The sequence below is a fragment of the Callospermophilus lateralis genome, chromosome 8 (genome assembly GCF_048772815.1).
Source record: "Callospermophilus lateralis isolate mCalLat2 chromosome 8, mCalLat2.hap1, whole genome shotgun sequence".
Taxonomy (NCBI): Eukaryota; Metazoa; Chordata; class Mammalia; order Rodentia; family Sciuridae; genus Callospermophilus; species Callospermophilus lateralis.
The window spans coordinates 53,738,203-53,761,874 of NC_135312.1; the positions used below are offsets into that span (position 1 = coordinate 53,738,203).

At 34.9% G+C, this 23,672-nt stretch overlaps 1 protein-coding gene across 1 annotated transcript; it reads left to right on the forward strand.

The window, feature by feature from the left end:
- The first annotated feature begins 1,169 nt into the window (after nucleotides 1-1,169).
- Dck (deoxycytidine kinase) lies at nucleotides 1,170-23,108 on the forward strand. The gene is made up of 7 exons (XM_076864995.2): nucleotides 1,170-1,312; nucleotides 6,316-6,431; nucleotides 15,694-15,887; nucleotides 16,908-17,055; nucleotides 19,103-19,218; nucleotides 21,323-21,413; nucleotides 23,037-23,108. Exons 1-7 carry the CDS (start codon nucleotides 1,222-1,224, stop codon nucleotides 23,061-23,063), a joined length of 783 nt encoding a protein of 260 aa, XP_076721110.1. The 5' UTR covers nucleotides 1,170-1,221; the 3' UTR covers nucleotides 23,064-23,108.
- Nucleotides 23,109-23,672: the final 564 nt, after the last annotated feature.

Here is a 23,672-nt window from a genome sequence, read left to right on the forward strand (position 1 = left end):
TCTTTAGTTTTGAAAATGGAGTTACCATCCACTCTCCCCTTCTTCTAGCTCTGCTTTCAGATGCATTTCAGGTCTGACCATAGCTGCAAGGTAAAAACTAACCTTTTGATTACTGTAGACAATTTGAATTTGATTACTTCCAGGAAGCATAATAACCTGGTATAATCCATCCTAAAAATGAACAACTCTGTAGTTGTCCTCAGCTAGATTAGCTTCCGCAGAGTACATGGCACACAAACAGACATCCTAAAATCAACATACGTGTTTTAACTGTGCCAGGTGATGGAGTCAAAAGTTAATTATGCCTTTGTCATGCTTAAAACAAACCTACCTAGTCTTGCGATTCCCTACACAGCACTGAAGGGCATCCAATTCAGATGGAGAGGGGTATGGAATCTCAGGAAAGGCTTTCTGAGAATAGTGTCTGACTACCCAAATTCTAATCCCAGTTCCATAAACCCATTTCAGGACACGAAACAGCTTCTAGGTGCCTGCTTCCTCAATGGCAAATGGGGATAATAACAGGATCTAGCACTGGATCACTAGTTAACTCGAAAAGAGCTTAGACTTAACCAATGTGTTTCTATAATAACCCATGTATATATGCCTATAGGTATATACTGTATAGAAGTATACAATAAACATTCAAGTTGTGGGGAAAAAAAGAAAACTGCCTTGTAAGGGCAATGCATTTCCTAATAGCCTTTGCTGATGGGTCTTACAGGATAACAGAGGGTGAACATTTGACTTTACACCACAGATTTTTTCTCCCCTAACGAGTTCAAAATTTCAAGTCCAATTTTGTCCTGACGCTTCGGTTTATTCCCAGAAGCCACTCGGAGAAGCAAGTGAATTCTCCAACTACCGACCCGCTCTCAGCCCTCCTTGGCCCGACGTCCCCGGACCCCTTCTCCCCTCCCCCCAGGTTTTGGAATCGCTCCCGCACGACGCCGCACGCGCGGCACCGCATGACCCGTCGTGACGTACGCAGTGGACCGCGCCGGAGGTGGGAGAGGGCCGAGAGGACGGTAGAGGGTTTGGGGGCGGAGCCACCTTACTGGCCCGCCCCCGTCAGCAGCTGCCTCCGCGCGCGAAAGTCAAACTTAGGGACGCGCCGGCGGGGGAAACCTAACTGGGTCAGATCTGGCCGACTTCCGGTTCGTGCGCGCATCTGTGCTCTCCTCCTTGCCCGAAGCATTTGGGGGCAGCCAAAGACTAAGAATGGCCACCCCGCCCAAGAGAAACTGCCCATCTCCCGCCACTAGCTCCGAGGGTACCCGCATCAAGAAAATCTCCGTCGAAGGGAACATCGGTAAGAACCTCCGGTGAATGTTGGGCTCAAAGCAGGGGGAATCACGGTGGCGTCTGAAGGTCCCCTTCGCTCCCTCTAGCTGCTGCTAGGTGGGGGCTTTGCCTCCTTCCAGTCTGGAGGTGCGGACGCGGCCCCGGCTTCCTTTCCCGCCCAAATCATCTTTGCCAGCCCTCCCCCGCTACCCTCCTGAGCCCGAGGGTGGCGGACGCTGGTCCGGCTGAGCGCCGGGGGGGCGGGCTTTGTGGGGCGCGCTTTGGACCGCTGCACGGGTCTTTTTTGGGCACTCGAAGAGGGAAGGGTTTCTTTTGGTGGTGGGTCGGATACAGCGGATTTCTTGAGATATGATTTAGGTTAAGTTACATTCGTCCTTTTAAGGTGTACTGTTCTATGAGGTCTGACACATAATGCCTTTTCACATCAATATAAAAAACATTTCCATTGCCCCCCAAAGTTCCTTTGTGCTCCTTTGTAGCCAACATCCTCTCCCTTCCTCTCTTTCTGGCAATTGCTGACCTGATTTTTTTTTTTTTTTTAATTCCTGCGAGTTATGCCATTTCCAGAATGTCATATAAATAGAATCAGAGTGTCTAGCCTTTCATGTCTTGTTTCTTTTAGCATAACGCTTTTGAGATTCATTCATGTTTTTTCTGTAGTTCCTTTTTATTGCCGAGTAATGTATTATTGCAAGGATATACCATGATTTATGTATTACCCACTTGTGGATGTTTGGTTTGTTTCTAGGTTTTAGCAATTACTGATGAAACTGCTATACACCTTCAAGTTCAAGAAAAGAGGCTTTTAATGTTCTAAATAGCATGGAGTGCCTCAACTCTACCTAACATCCAAGTAGTAACTGGAGTTACGATTCAAAGACCACTAACATTCAAAGACCACTAACATTTCAGTTTTTGGTTTTTGGTGGTTTTGTGTGCGTGTGTGTGTGTTTGCCATACCAGGAATTGAACCCAGAAGCCCTCTACAGACTCTTCCTAGGTTGCACTGGGTGTGGGTGCCTGGCTCTAAGTTGTGATCCTCTTGCCTCAGTTTCCCAAGTTGCTGAGATTATAGGTATCTGCCATTGCCCTGGACAGGTTTTTGTTCTTAACTCTGTTGGGGGCAAACCACATCATGCATATCATTGTGCAAGGTGAACATGAATTTCCTACTATAGGAAACCTACTCCTGACACTTCCTGTTTTGATAGAATGTTTTTGGTTGTAGGTTGGGTACTGGTCATCCATGCATACAGTATAGTTTTTCTTAACACATTCAAAGCACTGTTCCTATAAAAAAGCAAGGCTAGTAGATGCTTCACCCATTCAGAAGAAAACTGAATACACCCTCAAGAAGATCTTATTTTATTGCTGCAGGTTTAGGGCACCAGTGGGAAAGACTCTTATTTCATCTAAGCAGTGTAAGTTCTATGATGATGCATGTTTGCTGGTATGATGCATGTTTACTGGTATGAGTCCTCTTTGTGGAGAAAGATCATCTGTAAAGACAGGAAAAAGTAGTTAACAATGCCATCATAAAAATGTATTTGAACAGACAACACCTCAGATCAATATCACAATGTATTAATCTTCTTTTCTCTTCTTAAATCCAGTTAGGTAACATATCATATCTAGAAATCTACTTTCCCTGCAAGCATCTGTAATCTTCTCAGCACCTGAAATAATTTCCTAGTGTGTTACTCCATCTCCAATTTTCTTAATTACTTTCAGAGCATTCATTCTATATACAGATGGAATCATGTTATAACCTGCTTAAAATTCCTGACTTCTCTATACTGAAAGGATCTGCAAATGGATGGCCTACATTTGTACCATATTTTCCTGCTGTGATTTGGGTGGAGGCAGGGTGTTAGTTACTAGAATTTAAAAAATTTGAGATTCCCCATAAACATCTAGGTTCTTGGCTTATGAAAAATCTAAAGATCTCCTAACACTGGGCCTATGTTTCTATGTAACGACAATTTGTGTTTAGATGGAGTGTGTTCCTCACCATTTACTGTCTCCTTTACACTAGGCTTTGTCAGTTGATGTTTATTACTGCTTTTGCACTGTTGTTCATGTTCCCATCCACCTTATTTGACAGATTCAAACAAGCTATCACTGTATAAATTTGTGGCTGGATGCTATGGCACATTCTTGTAATCCTAATGACCTGGGAGGTTGAGGCAGGAGAATCTCAAGTTTGAGGCCAGCCAGCCACAGCAACTTAGCAAAACTGTGCCTCCAAAAACAAACAAACAAACAAATAAATAAATAAATAAAAATAAAGGACCAGGTTTGATCCTCAGTACTGAAAAAAAAATACTATTTTTTCTTTATGATTCTGTTTCTAGAATTTGAACTTGTTATTTTTATTTTTCAGTGCTGAGAATCAGATTCAAGGTTTGCATACTATGCAAATGCTTTACTAACAGAGAACTATACCCTAGCCCTACAATGTAAATTTTACCTGATTATTTTAGTTTTGTACTAAAGTAGCTCATTATCTCATGTTCTATGTTACTAAAATACTCCCTAATGTTAGATTTATGGAGCCCTTGGCCAGACATGGTGGCACACACTTATGACCAGCAGTTCAGGAGGCTGAGGCAGGAGGATTGTGAGTTCAAAGCCAGCCTTGGTAATTTAGCAAGGCCTTAAGCAATTTAGAGAGATCCTGTCTCAAAATTAAAAGTAAAAAGGGCTGATGATGTGGCTCACTAGTTAAGGCCCTCTGGGTTCAATCTGTGGTACCAAAAAAAAAAAAAAAACCAAAAAATGATTTATGGAAGGCTTACCTGCTTCTTAATACTTTGTTCAGAATGACTTTTATCATCTTAATGCTTGTTTGACATTAAGAATTCAGTTAGTTCCTGGGATTTTTATAGAAGTATTAATGTGAATATCTATGGTTCTTGTTCTCTTTTGCCTTTGTTCTTGGTAGAATATTTACTTATTGATTACCTTATTTTCCAGTTCCCACTTCCCCCACAAAATTTAAGGAACTAAACTAGGACTAAGTATTGTTACTCTGTGTGAACTAAATGTAGCTATTATTACATTTAAATTTTAAAAATAGACTGCATGATTCTGCTTGTAGGCAGTATCAGAGGGAAGCTGAGGACTGGTGTTGTGGCTCAATGGTATAATGCTCGCCTAGCATATATGAGGCACTGGGTTCAATCCTCAGCACCACATAAAAATAAAAATATTGTGTCTACCTACAACTAAAAAAAATTATATAAAGGAAGTAGAAAGTGCTAGCCTTCAGCGCATTCAGACTCTGAGCTGATGCCTTGGTGCTCTTTTCCTTCGTTCAGTGAATGTTCGGTGATCATTTAAAACCATTCTTCTAGATGCCTTACAGTCCCTAACTTGATCATCATGCTTTTCTCATTATTTAACTCCCCCCCTTTGCTTTGTGTGATCCTTTAAAGTTCTTATATATATTTTTTCCCATTTATTTATTTATTTATTTATTGATTGTGATACTAGGAATTCAACTTAGGGCCTTGTGCATGCCACGCAAGTGCTCTGCCACTGAGCTACATCCTCATTCCTTTCATTCTTTTCTGTTGCCCTGCATAATGTCAGAGGTTTTGAGTATAGTTCTGCAAGTCAAAGGTAAGTTCATCCTTGCCTGCCTTAGAACCTGTTTATAAGGAAGAAGAAGATTTGCTTGCAAAGATGTTAAAGTTATATATGGGTTTGTATGTGTAGAGAGAGAGAGAGAACATTATGCTGATCAGCAATGTCTAATATAACCACATTTGGTGACATTAGATAGAAAGGGTGTGGTGGAGCTGGGCATGGTGGCGCATGCCTATGATCCCAGCAGTCCTGGAGGCCGAAACAGCAGGATCGAGAGTTCAAAGCCAGCCTCAGCAAAAAGCAAGGCACTGAGCAATTTAGTGAGACCCTGTCTCTAATAAAATACAAAATATGGCTGGGGATGTAGCTCAGTGGTCAAATACCCACTGAGTTCAATCCCCAGTACCCCCCACCCCCACCCCCCAAAATAAAAAAGAAAGGGTGTAGTGGTCATTAGGTATATAGCTCTACACTGTACCCTGTGAGGTTCTATATCAAGACTGTCCCTACTATTAAATATAATATATTCCTAGGTAACTTTAACATAGTAAACATTGTATACCCTGATTATACATGAGCTGTCCCTATGTTCCCTGCCAACCCCATATCTCAGAAACTAATGAGTGGTCAGAGAAAACTAAAGTATATATTTTTTATTTATTTTTTTTAAGGTTTGGTAGAAAACACAGAACCATGACAATTACTGCTTTTAGGAAGTATTTTGCAGAAAGGTTTTATAATATTTACTAGTCATTGTGCTTATTAGTGTTGGTAACAATCATATTATTCTTTATTCTAAAACCCTAGTCATTGGATGTATCTTCATATTGATATTACGGTTACTTGTGTGTTCCTTAATTAGTTTTAGATAGGAGAAAACTGAGCTTCTTTGTAGACTTGAGAGAGTGGAGCTGGTAGACAGGAAGGTTCTAAAAATCTGAGCCTGGAATTAATATTAATATAGTGATAGTTTATTTGTTATTACAACAGTATCCATGAAGAAAGTACTATTATCTTTCTTGAGGAAACAGGCTCAGAGAGGTTCAGGGACTTGCCCAAATTCACACAACTAGTTTTAAGTGGGAGACTAGTCTTACTGTTTCCCAGAATTGCTTGGCTAAGGAAAATATGTCTTGGAGTTGGACTTTTTTTCTCCCAGACATAACATCTTGCCTAAAACTTCACTAGATTCTTATTTCCTCTGTTCTCTGGCTTTGCTAAGCTAAAAACAGTAACAAGTGTGCTCTGCACAATTGGATAGGGACCCTTTTAATTTCTGTTTTTTTTTTTTTTAAAAAGAAAGTTTAAGAAATTGCATTGTTACCTATTATAAATCCTGTAAAAGCTGATGATTATTTATCTTTATTTTTTTTTCCTGACAAGTTTTCTTACTTAATTTTACCTTTCCTTTCATAACAGCTTCAGGGAAGTCAACATTTGTGAATATCCTTAAACAAGTCTGTGAGGATTGGGAAGTGGTTCCTGAACCTGTTGCCAGATGGTGCAATGTTCATAGTACTCAAGATGAATTTGAGGTATGAAAATAGAGTTTTAAGTGAATAAAATAAAAATCTTTTGGATTAGAAGACCAACATCTTTTTCTTTTCCAATAAAAATTTCAAGTCTATATCTTCATTGTGGTGGTGTTACATGAATATTTATATAAATATATACATAAAGATTTGTTGACATATGCTTTAAAGATTTACTATTGTATCTAAATCAAGTTAAGTGTTTTAAGAGTTTAAAAATTAATGAAGCCTTAGAAAATTGAATTTCAATTTAAGTTTCTCCAAGGGCTTTGTTTTTGGAGCAGGAGAGTACTGAACTCAGGGGCACTTGACCACAGAGCTACATCCCCATCCCTATTTTTGTATTTTATTTAGAGACAGGATTTCACTGAGTTGCTTAATGCTTCTAGTTGCTGAGGTTGCTTTTGAACTTGCTATCCTCCTGTCTCAGTCTCTGGGATTATGGGCGAGCTGCTGGGATTATAGGCATGTACCTTCACTCCCTGTTCAAAGGGCTTTATATTTTGATTAAAAATAAGCAAACAAAAAAAAATTTAAAAATCTTAGTTTACCTTACAAGACCTTTGTCATAGAGAAAATAGTTTATTTCAGATTTCCTTTTATCATTACTATCATTCTTAAGACTTCTATTATAGGGCATAAGTGTCATTTTCATTGCCTTGCAAATGAGAAAGGAAGCAAATAATAGTTACATTTCCTTTTTTTAGTAGAAGAATTTTTGGTTGTGTGTATAGGAGAGAGTGATTGCCAATATTTTTATTTTTGGAGAATTGGGAATTGAAATTGAAAGAAGAAATCTTCAAAAATGGAAATGCATACTAGAAACTTACTTTAAAAAGAGCAGGACAGAAGAGTGAAAAAAATATTTTTAAAAGTTTAACTGTTGGTAGGATTTCTGTGAATAATTGAATATTTAAAATATAAATCACATACACAAAGAGGAATTACTAGCAGGATACTCTGTAGACTCTGAATATATATGATTTTAAATTAGTAAAAAATATTTTACTAACACTACCTTCTATTTGCTAAGCATAGTTACTTTAGGTCTGGGGCCAATTAGGTATACCCATCTTTATAATGTCTAGGACTAAATTTAAAGGGACTTCCTCCCCAGATGGACCCTATTTTCTAAAGAAATTGATGTCTCCTATCTTTGAGGAAAGGTAGGGTTAGTCTTAAAAAGAACTTTAAAGTTGGTGAATATATTTGTTTTTTTAACCATTTTTAATTGACATGTAACCATAAAAGTGTATGAAGTCTATGTATAGTCTAAAGAACACTTCAAAAAGCTAACATCTTTGTAATCATCATCCAGGTCAAAAAAATAGAACATTAATTACCATTTTACAAATCCTGTTTGTCCAATCATATCTCTAAACAAGGGTACAAATATGTGAGGTGCTTCTAGTTGAAAGTTACTGCCCTGTTAATATTGAGAGTATATTGCACCCTTTATTAATGTCGCAGAGAAGAGGTTGAAAATTGTATTAATATACTTGGAAAGATAATTTATAATAAGAAGATTGTCTCTTGAACTTGGAATCAGTTCAGAGAGATTGGTTAGATTTAGTGACTGACATCATTAGACTATGACACATTGATGTATCTGTCTTCATTTTAAAACTATATGTCTTCATGAATCTGGCACTTATGTTTATGGGCTAGGACATTTTCTTTCCATGTACTGGAGGAGTCAGAATGTCAAGCTGGCGTTTTTAAAGTAATTGGTATACATATGATCCTGTTATCATGGGGCTGGGGGCAGTACTAGAGATGGAATCCAGGGGCTCTCTACCCCTCTGCATCCCCAGCCCTTTTTATTTTTTTAATTTATTTTTTTTAATTAATTTTTTTAAAATTAATTTTCCTTTTTATTTTTTTATTTGAGGGTTTTGCTGAGTTTCTGAGGCTGACCTTGAATTTATAATCCTGCCTCATTCTCCTGAATAGTTGGGATTATAGGCATGTGCCACTGCATCAAGTTTGATTATCTTTGTTGAAATTTGATGCATATTCTTGGACGGTAGCTTTAATTTTGTGTGTGTCTGAAGGCTGTTATATTATTAGTCTTCTGTACTTCCAGGCAGAGATTCAAACAATGTGGGAGTAGTATTTTGGGGTAGATTGTAGAATGTCAGGGAATGGGTAGCAGAGTGGCATCCTTCTTTTTTTTTTTTTTTCCTGGCCCTCCACTATACTCAAGAAGTGGGGTTTTCTTCATCTTAGATCAGTACTTCCCCAAACCCATCCCTGATCTATTCCTTGGAGTTATGTGACTCACCAACTGTATAAATCTTAGCTTTCTTAGAGTATTGTCAACAATGGGAAATGGACTGTTTTCATTCCAGTCCTGGCCAGCCCAGCCCTACTTTGGATGTTATCCATTTGATTATACTGCTTGGAAGTTGTAGAACTAGAAGAGTGGCTATTAGTAAATGTTGTCTTTCCCTGATATTTAAATATGCACCTGCTTATTTAGCTTGTTTGGGTTTTTTTTTTTAAAGCTGTTTTTTTAAAACCTGCCACCTAGTGGCTGAAATGTTGCTGTACTGTTAACAGGCTACCACTAATTTTTTTTTTAAATTTATTTTTTATTTATATATGACAGCGGAATGCATTACAATTCTCATTACACATGTAGAGCACAATTTTTCATATCTCTGGTTGTATACCCAGTGTATTCATACCAATTTGTGTCTTCATACCTGTACTTTGAATAATAATGATCATCACATTCCACCATCACTAATTTTGATACAATGAAGGGGGTGAAATAGTTTAAATGATTACATAGTCTCCTTCCCTCATGTGATAAAAATGATCTTTAAAACTTATCACCTAGATGATTTATCAAATTTTGTATTAAAGGCTTATTTCCAAATAATAATATATATAATATATTTGCCTCCTATTAGGTTTTTTGGTTTTTGGGGGTTTTTTTGTAGATAGACTTAAGGAGATCTCTCCTTTTTGTTCTTTTTCACTGAGCTGAATTTTTTACATTTATAAATCATTTAATATACAAAGTTAAAAAAACTATTTAGAAGCTGAGTGTAGTGATGACACCTGTCATCCCAGTAATTTAAGAGACTGATGAGGAGGATTGGAAGTTCAAAGCCCACCTCAGCAAGGCCCCAAGCAACTTAGTGAGACCCTATCTCAAAATAAAAAAAAAGAATTGAGGATATGGCTCAGTGTTAAAACACTTGGGTTCAATCTTCAGTACCAAAACAAACAAACAAAACCAAAAACCAAAACAAACAAACAAAAACACTACCTAGAATTTTACATTTTTAAAAGAATATCTTCTAAATTATTCAACAGAAGATAGAGATCATATTCCTTTGTCTGAAATCCTGGGGCCAGATGTTTCAGAATAAGAAATTTACAAGGGCTGGGATTGTGGCTCAGTGGTAGAGCGCAAGACTTTCGCGTGTGAGGCACTGGGTTCCATCCTTAGTACCACGTAAAAATAAAGGTATTGTGTTCATCTACAACTAAAAAAAAAAGAAATTTTTAGAATTCAGAATGGTAAATCAGTGTACATACCATACTACAATAATCCCCGCGCGCGTGCATATGTATTTTTTGCCATTCGGGATTGAACCAGGGATCCTTAACCACTGAGCCACATCCCCAGCCCTGTTTTTTATATTTCATTTACAGACAGGGTCACACTGAGTTGCTTGGGACCTTGACAAGTTGCTGAGGCTGGCTTGAACTTGCAATCAATCCTCTTGCCTCAGTTCCCAGAGCTGCTGGGATTACAGGCATATTCCACCGTGCCCCGCTGAAACCCTCAATTTTTTAACTCTCAATGTATATACCATTCTACATTAACCTTCAATCAATCATGTATGATTATGGGGAGGGACAGCAGCCCTCCTTGCATAATCAAACATGTTAGTACTTTTGTAGTAATATAAATGCCTATTCACACCAAATGGGTTAAATAGATGTCACTGTCAGTTCATATTAGATTTGTAAGCAAATGAATTTTGTCATCAAGCTTATGAAAATTTTGTTTTCAGAACTTCTTCAATTTTGAAAGTACAAATTCAGATGAGGGAATGCAGACCTTTATAAACTTGTGTGACAAGACATGAAAGATTTTAAAAAAGCATAAGCTTTCAAATACATTATAAATTAACAGGCATCTTTGATTTTATTAAATGTACATCTTAAATATAGGTACACATAGCATACAGTATGATTTATGACAGTTGGTATTCAAAGGCACAGGTTCACTATTCTGTAAGAAGGGGATATTGTTGAATGTGCAGTAAAATTAAAAATGAGATTAGACCTATCATCTTATAGCATCACATATACACTTTGGATCCCTAACCTTCTTATGGCAGATAAATGGCTGCAGATGATGCAAAAAAGGCTTATGTCTGGTAATACATTCAAATGCCAAGGTCCTAAAGTTCCAGTAATTAACAATGGCTGTATAAGGCTTATTCTCAAAGATCTCTGGGGTCAGATACTATAGTATTCCCACAAAAGTTGTAGCAAGACTTCTTTGATCAGTGCCTTTGGCATATCCCAGATTAATTATTTTATTAATTATCTTTCCACCAACATACAGAAGAACTACATATTTAGGTTTTAAAACTGAGGTATAATTTTAGTTTTTGTGCAAATATCAAATCCCAGACCTTCTATCATTCAGTAAAGAAATCATCTGGCTTTCTTTAAGTCTACTTCAATTTTCTGGTTTGTTGAGTAGCTTCTGAAGACCTCCAAAACAGTATTTCATTGCTAAAAAAGGCGTATCATTAATCAGAAAATTCAATTCCTCAGGAACGTCATAGGCCTTTACAACATTGGCATGATTCAGCTTCATGCTGATTTCATGTCACCACTGTTCTGTTTTTGGTACTTAGCTCTAGGTGATGAGATTTATTTGCTATTTTGGGGTCAAGTTCCCAGGGCTGGTACAGATAGACATTCCCAGAGCTGTCAGTGTCAAGCTGCTCCCAGATCTCTCATGGCCAACCTATACCTGGCCACATTTTAGGAGTCAACTTTATTGGGTGGAAGGGCAAGCAGTGTTAGGCTCTGGCAGTGTCCCTGAACTGAATTTTTTTTCGGGGAGGTGGGATTATTGCTATTAATTGTGAAGCATTATGTCACTTAAATTTATTATTTTTTAATTTAAGTTGACCAATGAAACATTTATAGTATACAACATGATGTTTTGAAATGTATATATGTTGTAGAATGGCTGTCAAGATAATTAGCATATGTATTACCAGTGCTATTTTACTTTTATCTAAAAGTTATTAATACTAAGAAACCAGTGAGAAATTAGTAACTGTGAGAAAGGAGGTATATATTTGTCTTTGAAACAACTTATTTTTTTTCTTTTTTCAAACCTTGATATTTTTTTCTCACCAATAATCTATACTTCCTATAAAATAGTGAAATATTCTCTCATGAAGTAATAGTGGATATGAATCAGAGAGAACAGAATTTTTTATTTTATAAAATAATACCACTTCACAGTTAAGAAAATGTCAGATTATCCAAAGAGGGAAATGAAGCTGGGAGCGGTAGTCCTCACCTGTAATCTCATGGGTTTGGGGATTACAGGCTTACACAGGAGGATCGCGAGTTCAAAGCTAGCCTCAGCAATGGTGAGGCACTAAACAACTCAGTGAGACCCTGTATCTAAATAAAAAAAATACAAAATAGAGCTCGTGATGTGGCTCAGTGGTCAAGAGCCCATGAGTTCAATCCCAAGCACCAAAAAAAAAAAAAAAAAAAAAAGAAGGAGGAAATGAAACTTACCTATAACCTTATTACCCAGAGATAAGTGCAGATCCTATTTGATACAACAGTATACAATTTTGTACTGTTTTTCTCAGCTATAATGATCATTATGACTTAACAATTTAAAATGTCATTAAAATTTTTCTGTAAATGAAAGGCAGCTTAATTTATTGTATGTATATACCATTATATACTTAATATAAATACCTAATAATAATGCAGTGATAGCCTCCTATTTACCTAGCACTGTGATAGACAACTTTTCAGTTAAATCTATATTCTAGATTATTTCTTTAAAATAAAATTCTAAAAGTGGACTTAATAGGGCCAAAAATTACAGATTTTTTTAAAGTAGCTAAATTGCTAAGTGTTATACCTATAAAATTCTATTACAAAGTTTTGCTTCAGTTTTAATTTATGCATTTGTATTTTTAGAACTAGCTGATTATCATTTTTATAGCTAATGAGTCAGGATTGATCCTCTAAGTTCTTTTAATATAGTAGACTTTGGAATTACTTTGGGCAAGAGAGATTATATTTATTGGGAAATTCAAATAAAAGGTATATGATTTTGTTATTAATTTTTTATTTTTATTAAAACATAAAATTTTACCATCTTAAATGCCTTTTTAGGTGTACTGCTTTGATAGTCTTAAGTACATGTACAGTGCTATAAAACAAATCTTTTGCATCTTTCACAACTAAAACTATGTCTATTAACCACTCCTTTGCCTGCTCTTCCCAGCCCCTGGTAAATGGCATTCTACTGGGTATAACTTAAGAATCTGACAGTTTTTTCACTTAGCATAATGTCTTATATTGTGGTCTTTTTAAAATATCTCTAATATTATTATTGTTTATTTTTATGTGGTGCTGAGGATCGAACCCAGAGCCTCAAGTGTGCGAGGCAAGCGCTGTAGCTACCACTGAGCTATCACCTTAGCCCCTTATGCTGTAGTCTTTTAAAAAATATAAACACTTATTTAGAAATGAAAAAAAGTACCTATTTTAATGGATATAAAGAGATGGGGAACTTAGATTTTTAAAACAGAAATAACATTGTAAAAGAAAATATACATGCATAGTTAACAATAAAAGAACTAATAAAAGATACATTTTTAAAATAGAACTAATGTGATGCTGGATGCAGTATACTTGTAATCCTTGGTGACCCAAGAGGATGAAAAGTTTGAAACTATCCTTGGCAGTTTAGCAAGACCCTGTCTCAAAATAAAATTTCAAGAAAGAGGTTGGAGGCATAGCTCAGTGGTAGAGCACCACCCATGTGTTCAGTTTCCAGAACCAAAAAAAACCCTGAGCAAACAAACCAGCTAATATGAAATGTGTAGTGTTCTTTATCATCAGATGAATTGTTTTCATCTTCCTGTTCACTGTTGGCTTACTCTAGCTCAAAAAGTTTCAAATTTCTGCTCATCATCTATTTATATGGTCATATTTATCTCTTTGGAGTTCTAAATGTCACCAGTACCTGTATGTCCATTTTATTCAGAAGATTTGGGAAATTTTCTTCTCTTATGCACTGAATTTTTTTTTTCTTTTAAAGAATTTTACCTTTGTTTTATTTGTTTTTGTGTGGTGCTAAGGATCGAACCCAGTGCTTCACATGTGCTAGGCAAGTGCTGTACCACTGAGCTGTGTGGGTTTTCTGTGCCACTGGCTTGTATCTCTACTTTTTCCTCAAGACCTGTGGGTCTTAAATTTGATTTTCTATTGTCCCAGAGACTGTATATTTTGTTCAACAAAGCCTTGGTGGGGAGAAGTTGGGAAATCTTTTCTGTAGATTTCATATTTTTAGCATTCTGGTTTTAGGTTTGGTGGATGCTTAGAGGTATACTAAGCTTATGGTTATATTCTGATAGTTTTTTTCTTTTTCTTTTGAAATTTTTGGGAATCAAACCCAGGGCCTTGTGCATGCTAGGCAAGCATTGTCCCACTGAGTTATACCGCTAGTTAAATTGTGAGAGTTTTACTTAATAGTCATGAGAATGTTAGGTTGGATACAAAGGTTGAAAGTGAATGGCTATTAAAGGGACTAAGATAATTTTGGCTCTTGACCCCCAACAGTCCATCTCTTCACAATCATGATATCCTCAGCCACGGTCAAGCAGTCTGCAGAATTTTTACTCTAGGTGCTACTCTTCAGAAAACTTCAGTTCCACATCATCATAAACAATTTGTGTTGGGAATGTTGCCCCCCTGTCTCATAATTTTTTTTTTATAATTTTGAAATCAGAAGCCAAACAAGCTTCACATTGCATTTGGTTGATATGTCTTTTAAATTTTAATGTCTTTAGTTGCCTCTTTTTATTTTTTCCTTTGCAATTTATTTGTTGTAAGAAATTGAGTCATTTGTTCTATGCAGTTTGCCTCCTTCTGATTTTGGCTGAATATATCATTGTGATAAAATTTACCATGTTTCTTAGTTCTCTGTATTTTCTACAAATCTGTAGGCAGACCTCCATAGACTTGATTGGATTTAGTTCTAATTTTTGGGGAGGGGGCATGATTCCTAAGTGATGATGTGTATTTCTGTTTACCATTACATTAGGAGGATGTCATTTGTTAAAATTGGTCAGTCACTTTAGGTGGTGTCAGTCTAATTTGTCATGGGACACTTGAGAGAGAAGTTTCATTGAGTCCTAGAGTTTGAGGTCAGCCTGGGCAATATGGCAAAACCACATTTCAAAACAACAACAAAAATAAGTGAATTTTTTAAAAAAGAAAAAAATCCCTGTTTGTCCAATCATATCTCTGAACAAGGGTACAAATATGTGAGGTGCTTCCAGTTGAAAGTTATTGCCCTGTTAATATTGAAAGTATATTGAATTCTTTAGTAATGTTGCAGAGGAGAGGTTGAAAATTGTATTAATATATTTGGGAAGATAATTTATAATAAGAAGATTGTCTCTTGAACTTGGAATCAATCTTATGTTTGTTAGGTTAGGTTTATTCAATACATTTTCAGTTTACAATATTTTGAACTTATAATTGGTTTATCAGAATGTAATCCTATCTGAATCGAGGGGCATCTATGAATTAGGTCTGTTTGAAAATCATCTGGGAATAATGGGGACTGATAAACTGGAGAGTATGTGTCCCAGTTTATTTTTCCAAGAGGAAATAAAAAGATAATATTTCTTGGCTTTCCATTTTAAAAAGAAAATATAAATCCAGATAATTTCATTTAGCTTTTAAATATTGACAATTAATTCAAAGTTTTTAAAGTCCTACTTTAGCCAAATAATTTCTTTCATAGCTTGTTAGTTTGTGACCTCTTGTGAAGATTTGAAGATTTTTTCAGACTTCAGATAACTTAAAATACTGGGGAAAAAGTATAAGGAAGGGGACTTAACTTGGTTTTGTTAATCATCATGCATTTATTTGTATAGCTTTTTTTGGAGCCTTAAAAAGTTCAGATAGCTCATAACGTTGCTTTTTTTTTTCTTTTGCAAATTCAAAATAGGAACTGACAACGTCTCAGAAAAGTGGTGGGAATGTTCTTCAGATGATGTATGAGAAGCCTGAACGATGGTCTTTTACCTTTCAATCATATGCCTGTCTCAGTCGGATACGAGCTCAACTTACCTCTCTCAATGGCAAGCTCAAAGATGCAGAGAAACCTGTATTGTTTTTTGAACGATCTGTGTACAGTGACAGGTATATATAAATGGTTTATACTTGGTTATCTGGAAACTTGGCTTAGAGTTGGACATTTTTTTTCCTCCTGTTTCCTGTGAATTAAAGTAATAATAGAGGCTGAGTTGAGGAATTGAGATACATAATGACATTTAATCTCCTCAGCATTCTGGTATTAATATCATTGAGAAGTTTTAGCATTTATAATTTCTGGCTTCTGTGGAAATGGTAGGGAATAGTAGCTATTTAATCCAGATTTGTAGAGAAGTTTTAAAATTCTCATCTGTTCGTGTTAAATCTGGTTCTATATCCTTGTGTCTCACCTGAACCAGTGAGATAAAAATTTCCAAGGGAGCTTTAGAATTTTCCTGTTTATGTCAGATTCTTTGAATCTCCAAATTAATTCAGAATAGTTTCCAAAACTTTTTGGTTTCAGGACCCCTTTCTATCCTTTATGATTATCCTTGTATCCAAAGTGCTTTGATGTGTATATCTTGTTATAAATTTAGATTGAGAAATATTTTAAAATTATTTACTCATTTAAAATTAGCAATAAACCCATTTCATACTAACATAGATAACATTTTTTATTTAAACATTATATTTTTCTAAACAAAAAGTAGTGAAAAAAATAGCAGTGCTTTACACTTTTGCATGTTTTTGTCTGACTTAATAGAAAAATTTGGATCTTCATTTGTGCTTCTGTATTCAGTATGTTATATCTTCTTTTGGTTGAGATGTAGTAGTATGTGAAGTAATCTGGCCTCTCATAGAACTTCTTGAAGAATCTTTGAGACTTCCAGTGGTCCTCACATGACATTGGGAGAATTGCTGACCAAGAACATGTGGCTAGCCCATAGTTGAAGAAACTCATGTTTTTTTTGTTGTTGTTGTTTGTTTGTTTTGTTGTTCTGTTATCTGAGGCATTATCTGCCACAGGATTTAGGAGAATATTTCATATTCATTTAATAGATTTATTTTCTGTTTCTTTGTGGGTTTTTAAAAAAAATTACATGTGTATTGATGAAGCCTCTCTTTCAGGTATATTTTTGCATCTAATTTGTATGAATCTGACTGCATGAATGAAACAGAGTGGGCAATATATCAAGACTGGCATGACTGGATGAATAACCAGTTTGGCCAAAGCCTTGAATTGGATGGAATCATTTATCTTCGAGCTACTCCAGAGGTGAAAACCAATAAAAATTCACTTGCTCCATTGAAAATTTAAAGTAGTATTTAGAAATCTTTTCAGTGGTGTGTGTTGAAGGCAATTTAATTCAACTCCAGCCCTCCATGTCTTCATCTCCAAACTCACAACTTTATTGATAGAATTGTTCTGTTTTCTTGGCAGAGTAGAAGCAAGACTTGTCAAGTAGCACTTTTAGAACCCACTCAGTTCTCTTTTATTTTTCATCTTTATTTCTTCCTAACTTGCAGACTTTCTCATCCCATTTTACTCAAGCAACTTCTACAATATAGGCTGCATATGAGGTAGGACTTAGGATATTTTAATTACTGTACAATTTCCAATGCCTAGGATAGGGTCTGGGTTTGCAGTAGGAGATAAGTAAATATTTGCTGAATGGATGGCAAAGTTGGAGGTTCATTTCAAGGAAAATCTTTTATAATTGTAACTTGAATGAGTAGATAGTAACCATTAAGTTGAGAAGAGACTTAGTTAAGGGAGCTCCCTTGAAAATATGCCTTTTATGATAAATTATAACTGCAATAGCTGTTCTGTTTATATTATAATATATAATAAATCCAGGAAGATCAAGTAGATGCTTTTCATGAAATCAACCTAAATAATAGGATCTTACATTTAACAGGAAGCTTTCTGGGCTTGACACTTGCATTCTCATTGTTTCTCTGTTTTTTAAATTTCTACTTCTTGGGTAAGTCAAAAGATCTAGGTTTCTGATTACAGTAGATTATTTTGTTCCTTTTTTTTAATGTCAAATAAGCCAGGATTCAGCAGTTATAATAATATTGAAATTCACTTTTATTTTTGAGAAGAATCTTTTTGAATATGAATGTTTAAAAAGAGCATAAAGAATACTAATGATTTTATTCTGCTGGAAACAGTTTCTTAAAGACTAACACAAAACTACTGTTTCATCTCATCAGTATTTTTTAAAAATATTTTTTAGTTGTAGATGGACACAATACCTTTATTTATTTTTATGTGGTGCTGAGGATCAAACCCAGTACCTCATACATGCAAGGCGCACGCTGTACTACAGAGCCACAACTCCAGCCTCTCATCAGTATTGTTTATGATATAGTTTGACTAAATGTTTAATTATTGAAAAAGAGAATTTATAATAGACTTGTTTATATGCTGCTATAGGCTTATGCATGTTATTTAGGTTGAAGGTTTCCCCTCCCCCCTCTGTCTGTCTATCCATCTATTCCTTCTTTCGTTTCTTCCTTCCTTCCTTTTTGTGGTGCTAGGGATCAAACCCAGAACCTTCTGCATGCTGCACAGATGATTTGCCACTGGGCTAGGGAGTTTGGAGGTTCTTATGTCTTTGGATACATGATAAATTTCTGAGGATTTATGAATCCCCACAAATTATGTGAATTTTTGTATGTATGTATGTTTTCAGGGGAAAATGATCTAGAGCCATACTTATAATGTGACTATTTAAATTATGGCTATTAAAATTAAATAAAATTTTAAAATTCAGTTTTTTTATCACTACACTAGCCATGTTTCAAGTGCTTAAAAGCCATAAGTGGCTAGTAGCTACTTTATTCAATAATGCAGATATAGAACAGGCACAAAACATCCCATGTTCTTTTTAGTTGTGGTGATCTAGAGTTATCATCACGTTAAGAACGTGAGTTTATATTAACTGAACACAGATGTTCAAGTTTGATTAACAAAAATGTAGGATTGAAAGATTGCCGAACCTTTTAGCTGTCCTATAAAAATTTTAAGTAGATGTTTAATGAATTTTTCTCCCTCTTTTTACCAAACTTACATTGGTTAGTATATTTCATATGTGGAGAGTGAAAACTAAAGAGTTATTTTGACTTATTTTTGAAAGTACTATTTAGTATAGCGCTATCAAATGGCTGAAAAGCCATATGGAAGGAAAAGTGAACTACTTCAACATTCTAGAAGAAAGAGAATTTGGCTAGCATAACTTAAGAGGCACAGAAAAGAAATTTTGATGGCAACAGAAAAAATAATTTCCTTGTCTTTTTTTCTTATTGCTTGCTTTTAGAAATGCTTAAGTAGAATATATTTACGAGGAAGAACTGAAGAGCAAGACATTCCTCTTGAATATTTAGAGAAGCTTCATTATAAACATGAAAGTTGGCTCCTGCATAGAACACTGAAGTAAGACTTCCTTATTCTTATTTATTATTCATTTTGAATAAATACCTAAATCAAATTTTAATCTAATATTTGGAAGATGTGAATAACAACTTGTAAAGTTTTTCACTTTTAATCATTTGTTTACTGATATCTTCTAGAATTAGTTTGGATTTTGATTCTCTTGATTGTAATGAGATCTCATTTTCTTGAAGTTTTTTTTTTTTTTTTCTTTTTGTGGTGCTAGAGATTGAACCCAGAGCCTTGTACATTCAAGGCAAGCACTCTACCAACTGAGCTATAAAGGGCAAGCATTCTACCAGCTGAACTATATCCCCAGCCCTCTTTGAGGTTTTTATAACTAGTGTCACCTAGTTACAAAATTGCATTTCATTCAATTGATTAAGAATTTATCTCTTTGTGCCTTACGTAGGTACTCTCTTTTAGAAATAATTTTTAAGATGCAGCAAGCAGTCCCCCCCTTATCTGATATATTGCTTTCTACAGTTTCAGTTATCTAGCATATTAAATGGGAAACTTCAGAAATAAACAATTCAGAAGTTTAAAATTGCTCGCCAAGCCAGGTGTGCAAGTAAGTTCCAGCTACTCAGAGGCTGAGGCAGGAGAATTGTTTAAGCCCAGAAGTTTGACACCAATCTGAGCAACATAGTGAAACTCAGTATCAAAAGTTAAAATATTGTTTACCATGCTGAGTAGTGTTATGAAATCTTGTGCTGTCTTGCCCTGTCCCATCTCATCTGGTACAGCACAGACCTGAGTCATCCCTTACAACCTGCCTGATAGTCATTTAATTGCCATCTCTGTTATTAAATCAACTGTCATAGTATCATGGTACTTGTGATCAAGTTACCCTTGTTTTACTTACTAATGGCCCTAGACTCCATGAGTTATGATACTTGAATTTGAGATATGCCAAAGAAAAGCCATTAAGAGCTTCCTTTAAGTGAAAAAATGAAAATTTTCAATTTAATAAGGAAAGAGGGTTTTAAAAAAATCCACTTTTAAGATAGAAAAGGCAGGGGCTGTGGTTATAGGTCAGTGGTAGCATGTGTGAGGTGCTGGGTCCTCACATCATATAAAAATAAATAAATAAAATAAAGGTATTTTAAAGAGAGAAAAATCATTAAATTTGTATATGCGAGTATAAGAAAAAAACATAGTATGTAGGATTTGTATATCTGTATTTTTAGGAATTTAGTGGAAGACTTGGAATAGTGTCCTTAATCGAATGGGAGGACTAATGTAATATTTTTCAAGTATGTTTCATGAAACATGACTTAAGAGGTAATAAAGCATAGTTGTTAAGTTAAATACATAGACTTTGTCCTTACTCAGCTTTTGGCTCAAGTCCAGTCTCACTTATTGGTACATAACCTTAGTCTTTGACTCTCAGAAAGACTTCTATGAGTTTTCCTTTTTTTTTGGCAGTTCTAGGGATCAAACCAAGGATGTTACATATGCTATGCAAGTGCTCTACCTCTAAGCTACATCCCCAGTCCTCCTCATCTTTAAAATACAAAAATTTCTCTTTCTTTCTTTCTTTCTTTCTTCCTTTCTTCCTTTCTTTTATTTATTTATTTATTTATTTTTTCTGGTAGCAAGGATGCTTACCCATTAAGCCACATCCACAACCCTTTTTAAATGTTGAGACAGAGTCTCACTAAGTTGCTTAGGTCTTTGCTAAATTGCTGAGGTTGGCTTTGAACTTGTGATCCTCCTGCCTCCGCCTCCTGAGCCACTGGGATTACTGGCATGTGCCACTACACCCAGCTTAAGATGAAAAAATTTCTAATTTATCCTATTTTTTGTTTGAGAATCATGTCACAGTGCCTGTATGTTCTTACATCTTAATTCTTTCTTTACCTACAGTAAGTCTACATGAGAAGAAAGAGGCTACTGGTTTTATTACTTGCTTGATAATTTTAGTGTAAAATGTTGATAGCATTTTGATTTTTCATTGATAAAGGGCTGCAGATATAGCTCAATGGTAGAGCACTTGCTTACCATATGCAAAGTCCTGGTTTGGTACTACCAAAAAAAAAATGCATTTAAAAATTTTCTCTTTCATTCCTTTTCTAACTTTGTTCATCTCTCTCCTTTTAAACAGAACAAATTTTGATTATCTACAAGAGGTGCCTATCTTAACACTGGATGTTAATGAAGACTTTAAGGACAAACATGAAAGTCTGGTTGAAAAGGTAGATTTAGACAAAAACTATTAACTAATATTTGTTTGCCTTACTTAAAACAGTAGTAAAAACTTCAGAAACTTTCGAACAGGAAGCTTATATAAAGTTGCCTTAAGAGACAGCTTTAGAGGGCTGTAGACTATTTAGAGTTAAATCCAGACTAAATTCTAGTTTTGTAGCCTGAAGAATCTTGTTTGTCTTTTTCTTTCTTTATAAGACAGGGATAATTGCAGTGATATGTTCTTTCTCACCTCCTTCCCTGCTTCTTTCCCTTTTGTTCCCCTTTATTCACACCACCAATATTTAGGTGAATTAATAATAAACTGCTTATAAAATTAAACTTTTTTCAACTAAATTTAATATGGAGGATATTTACAGTGGAAGGATTTGGACTTCATTTTTAGCTGAAGTTTTGAGATTAAGAGATTATTTTGAGTTTTGATGGAACCATGTTAAGGGTGAACTGACATTGCCTAAAATAATAACAATAATAATTGTTATTATTATTATCTTATTCAAAATTATTTTTTTTCTCTGATAATTGGAAATTGATCATATTAAGTGAGTGGTGCCATATTGATAAAGGAATGGGGAGAGAATTGTCAATAAACATTTGAACCAATAGTAAGGGTAATTATATAGGAAATGTTCCTATACCCACATGAATAATCTTGGTGATCTGAGGTCTAAAGACAAACCACAATTTTTTTGTTGTTTAGTTTTGGGAGCATCTTTGACTTTTTTCTTTCTCCTGTCACAGAATGTCAGCTGTTTATTATAAATAGGGATTTGATATTTTTAAGGGAATATATAGTTGTTACATGTTTTCTCCATCATATGATGTAAAACATATCTGTAAAATTTAAGTGACTTTTTCTTACTATTAGTGATGTCAAAAATACAGGATAAAATTCATTTCTGATAATATTAAAATTGTCATTGTACTAACAGCTAAACATCAATATTAGTGAGTCTGTAAATCTACTTGTTAATTTTATCTCTTTGTTTTGACTAGAATCATTTTATATTATTATTTATCTTTATTTTTATTAATATTATTAACAGTTGTCTTTTTTTTTTTTTAGGTATGTTTACAAGGCAATAACCTCTCTCTTTTCAGGAGAATTTTTGTGTAGTCTAGAATACGTAGAGATTGAGAGTCCTGCATTGTGGTGTTGTTCAATTAGCTAGGTTCAACTCAGAACTTATATAACTTTCTCAATACTCTAACATTGCATAGTATGACAGAAATTTGTGCTTAAGAAATATTACATATCTACTCCCTGTCTGATTTGCAAAGCTTGTTTAAACTATTGTGATTATTATTAAAGCTACACACATTGCTGTTCTTTGGTATTTGAATAAAGGGATAAAACTAGTGTCATGGCTGTTTTAGAACTGCATCAATCTTGGATATAAATTAAGTAGTTCCTATAATGACCTTTTAGGTCATTGAACTTTTACTACAGAAGTATTTAATAATATTTCTTTGGGAAATAAATGGTATGGTATTGTAATAAAGTTACTAATATATTTGGGGTCTTCAGCTTTTACATACACTTTAATGAAGACAAATATTAGATATTTCAAATTATTTAAAAAATTATGTTAATATTTTTTTTCTTCCCTCAGGTCAAAGAATTTTTGAGTAGTTTGTGATCTTGCCGAAGACTCGAGATAGCCCATTGTTTCCAAATACTTCAGCTTTATGTGTCTTCATAGCTCAATATTCATAAGACTCAAGTTTTTAACCTTTTTTTTTCTTCAAGAAAAAGTGTTTTTGTATGTTTTATGAATCCTATGTAAAACTTTCTCTCCCTTCCTCTCTTCCTTTCTTCAATAGTTCAAAAATCAAAGATGTTTAATTATCTCTTATAACAGGAAGTCTGGAGGTAGATGGTTCCAAAATATGAATAGTGGTTCAACTATATTATAAAAGACCTAGCCTCCTCCTGTCTTGTCCCTCTGTCGTCTTCCACAGGTTAACATTTTCCCATAGTGTTTTTCACCTCAGGGTTGACCAGTTTCTTAACTGGAAGCATTAATGTTACAGAGTAAAATCATGTGTAAATTAGTGTACCTATTAAAAGTTGAAAAATAGAATTTCAGAATTCCTTGAATAAGGATTCTGAAGTGAGTTTTGTTTTGTTTTAATTTTTGTTTATTTTATTTCTAGAGGTGCTAGGGGTCAAACTAAGGATTTCATGCATATTAGGCAAGTGCTCTACAGAGTTGTATATCTAGCTCCTGAAGTTTCATTTGGAATGT

Bases quoted from the DNA above. Each gene is read 5' to 3' on its own strand.
- Dck (XM_076864995.2), top strand. From the start codon at position 1,222: ATGGCCACCCCGCCCAAGAGAAACTGCCCATCTCCCGCCACTAGCTCC. The intron at 1,313-6,315 runs GTAAGAACCTCC...CTTTCATAACAG, and splicing joins CTCCGTCGAAGGGAACATCG to CTTCAGGGAAGTCAACATTT. The intron at 6,432-15,693 runs GTATGAAAATAG...AATTCAAAATAG, and splicing joins GTACTCAAGATGAATTTGAG to GAACTGACAACGTCTCAGAA.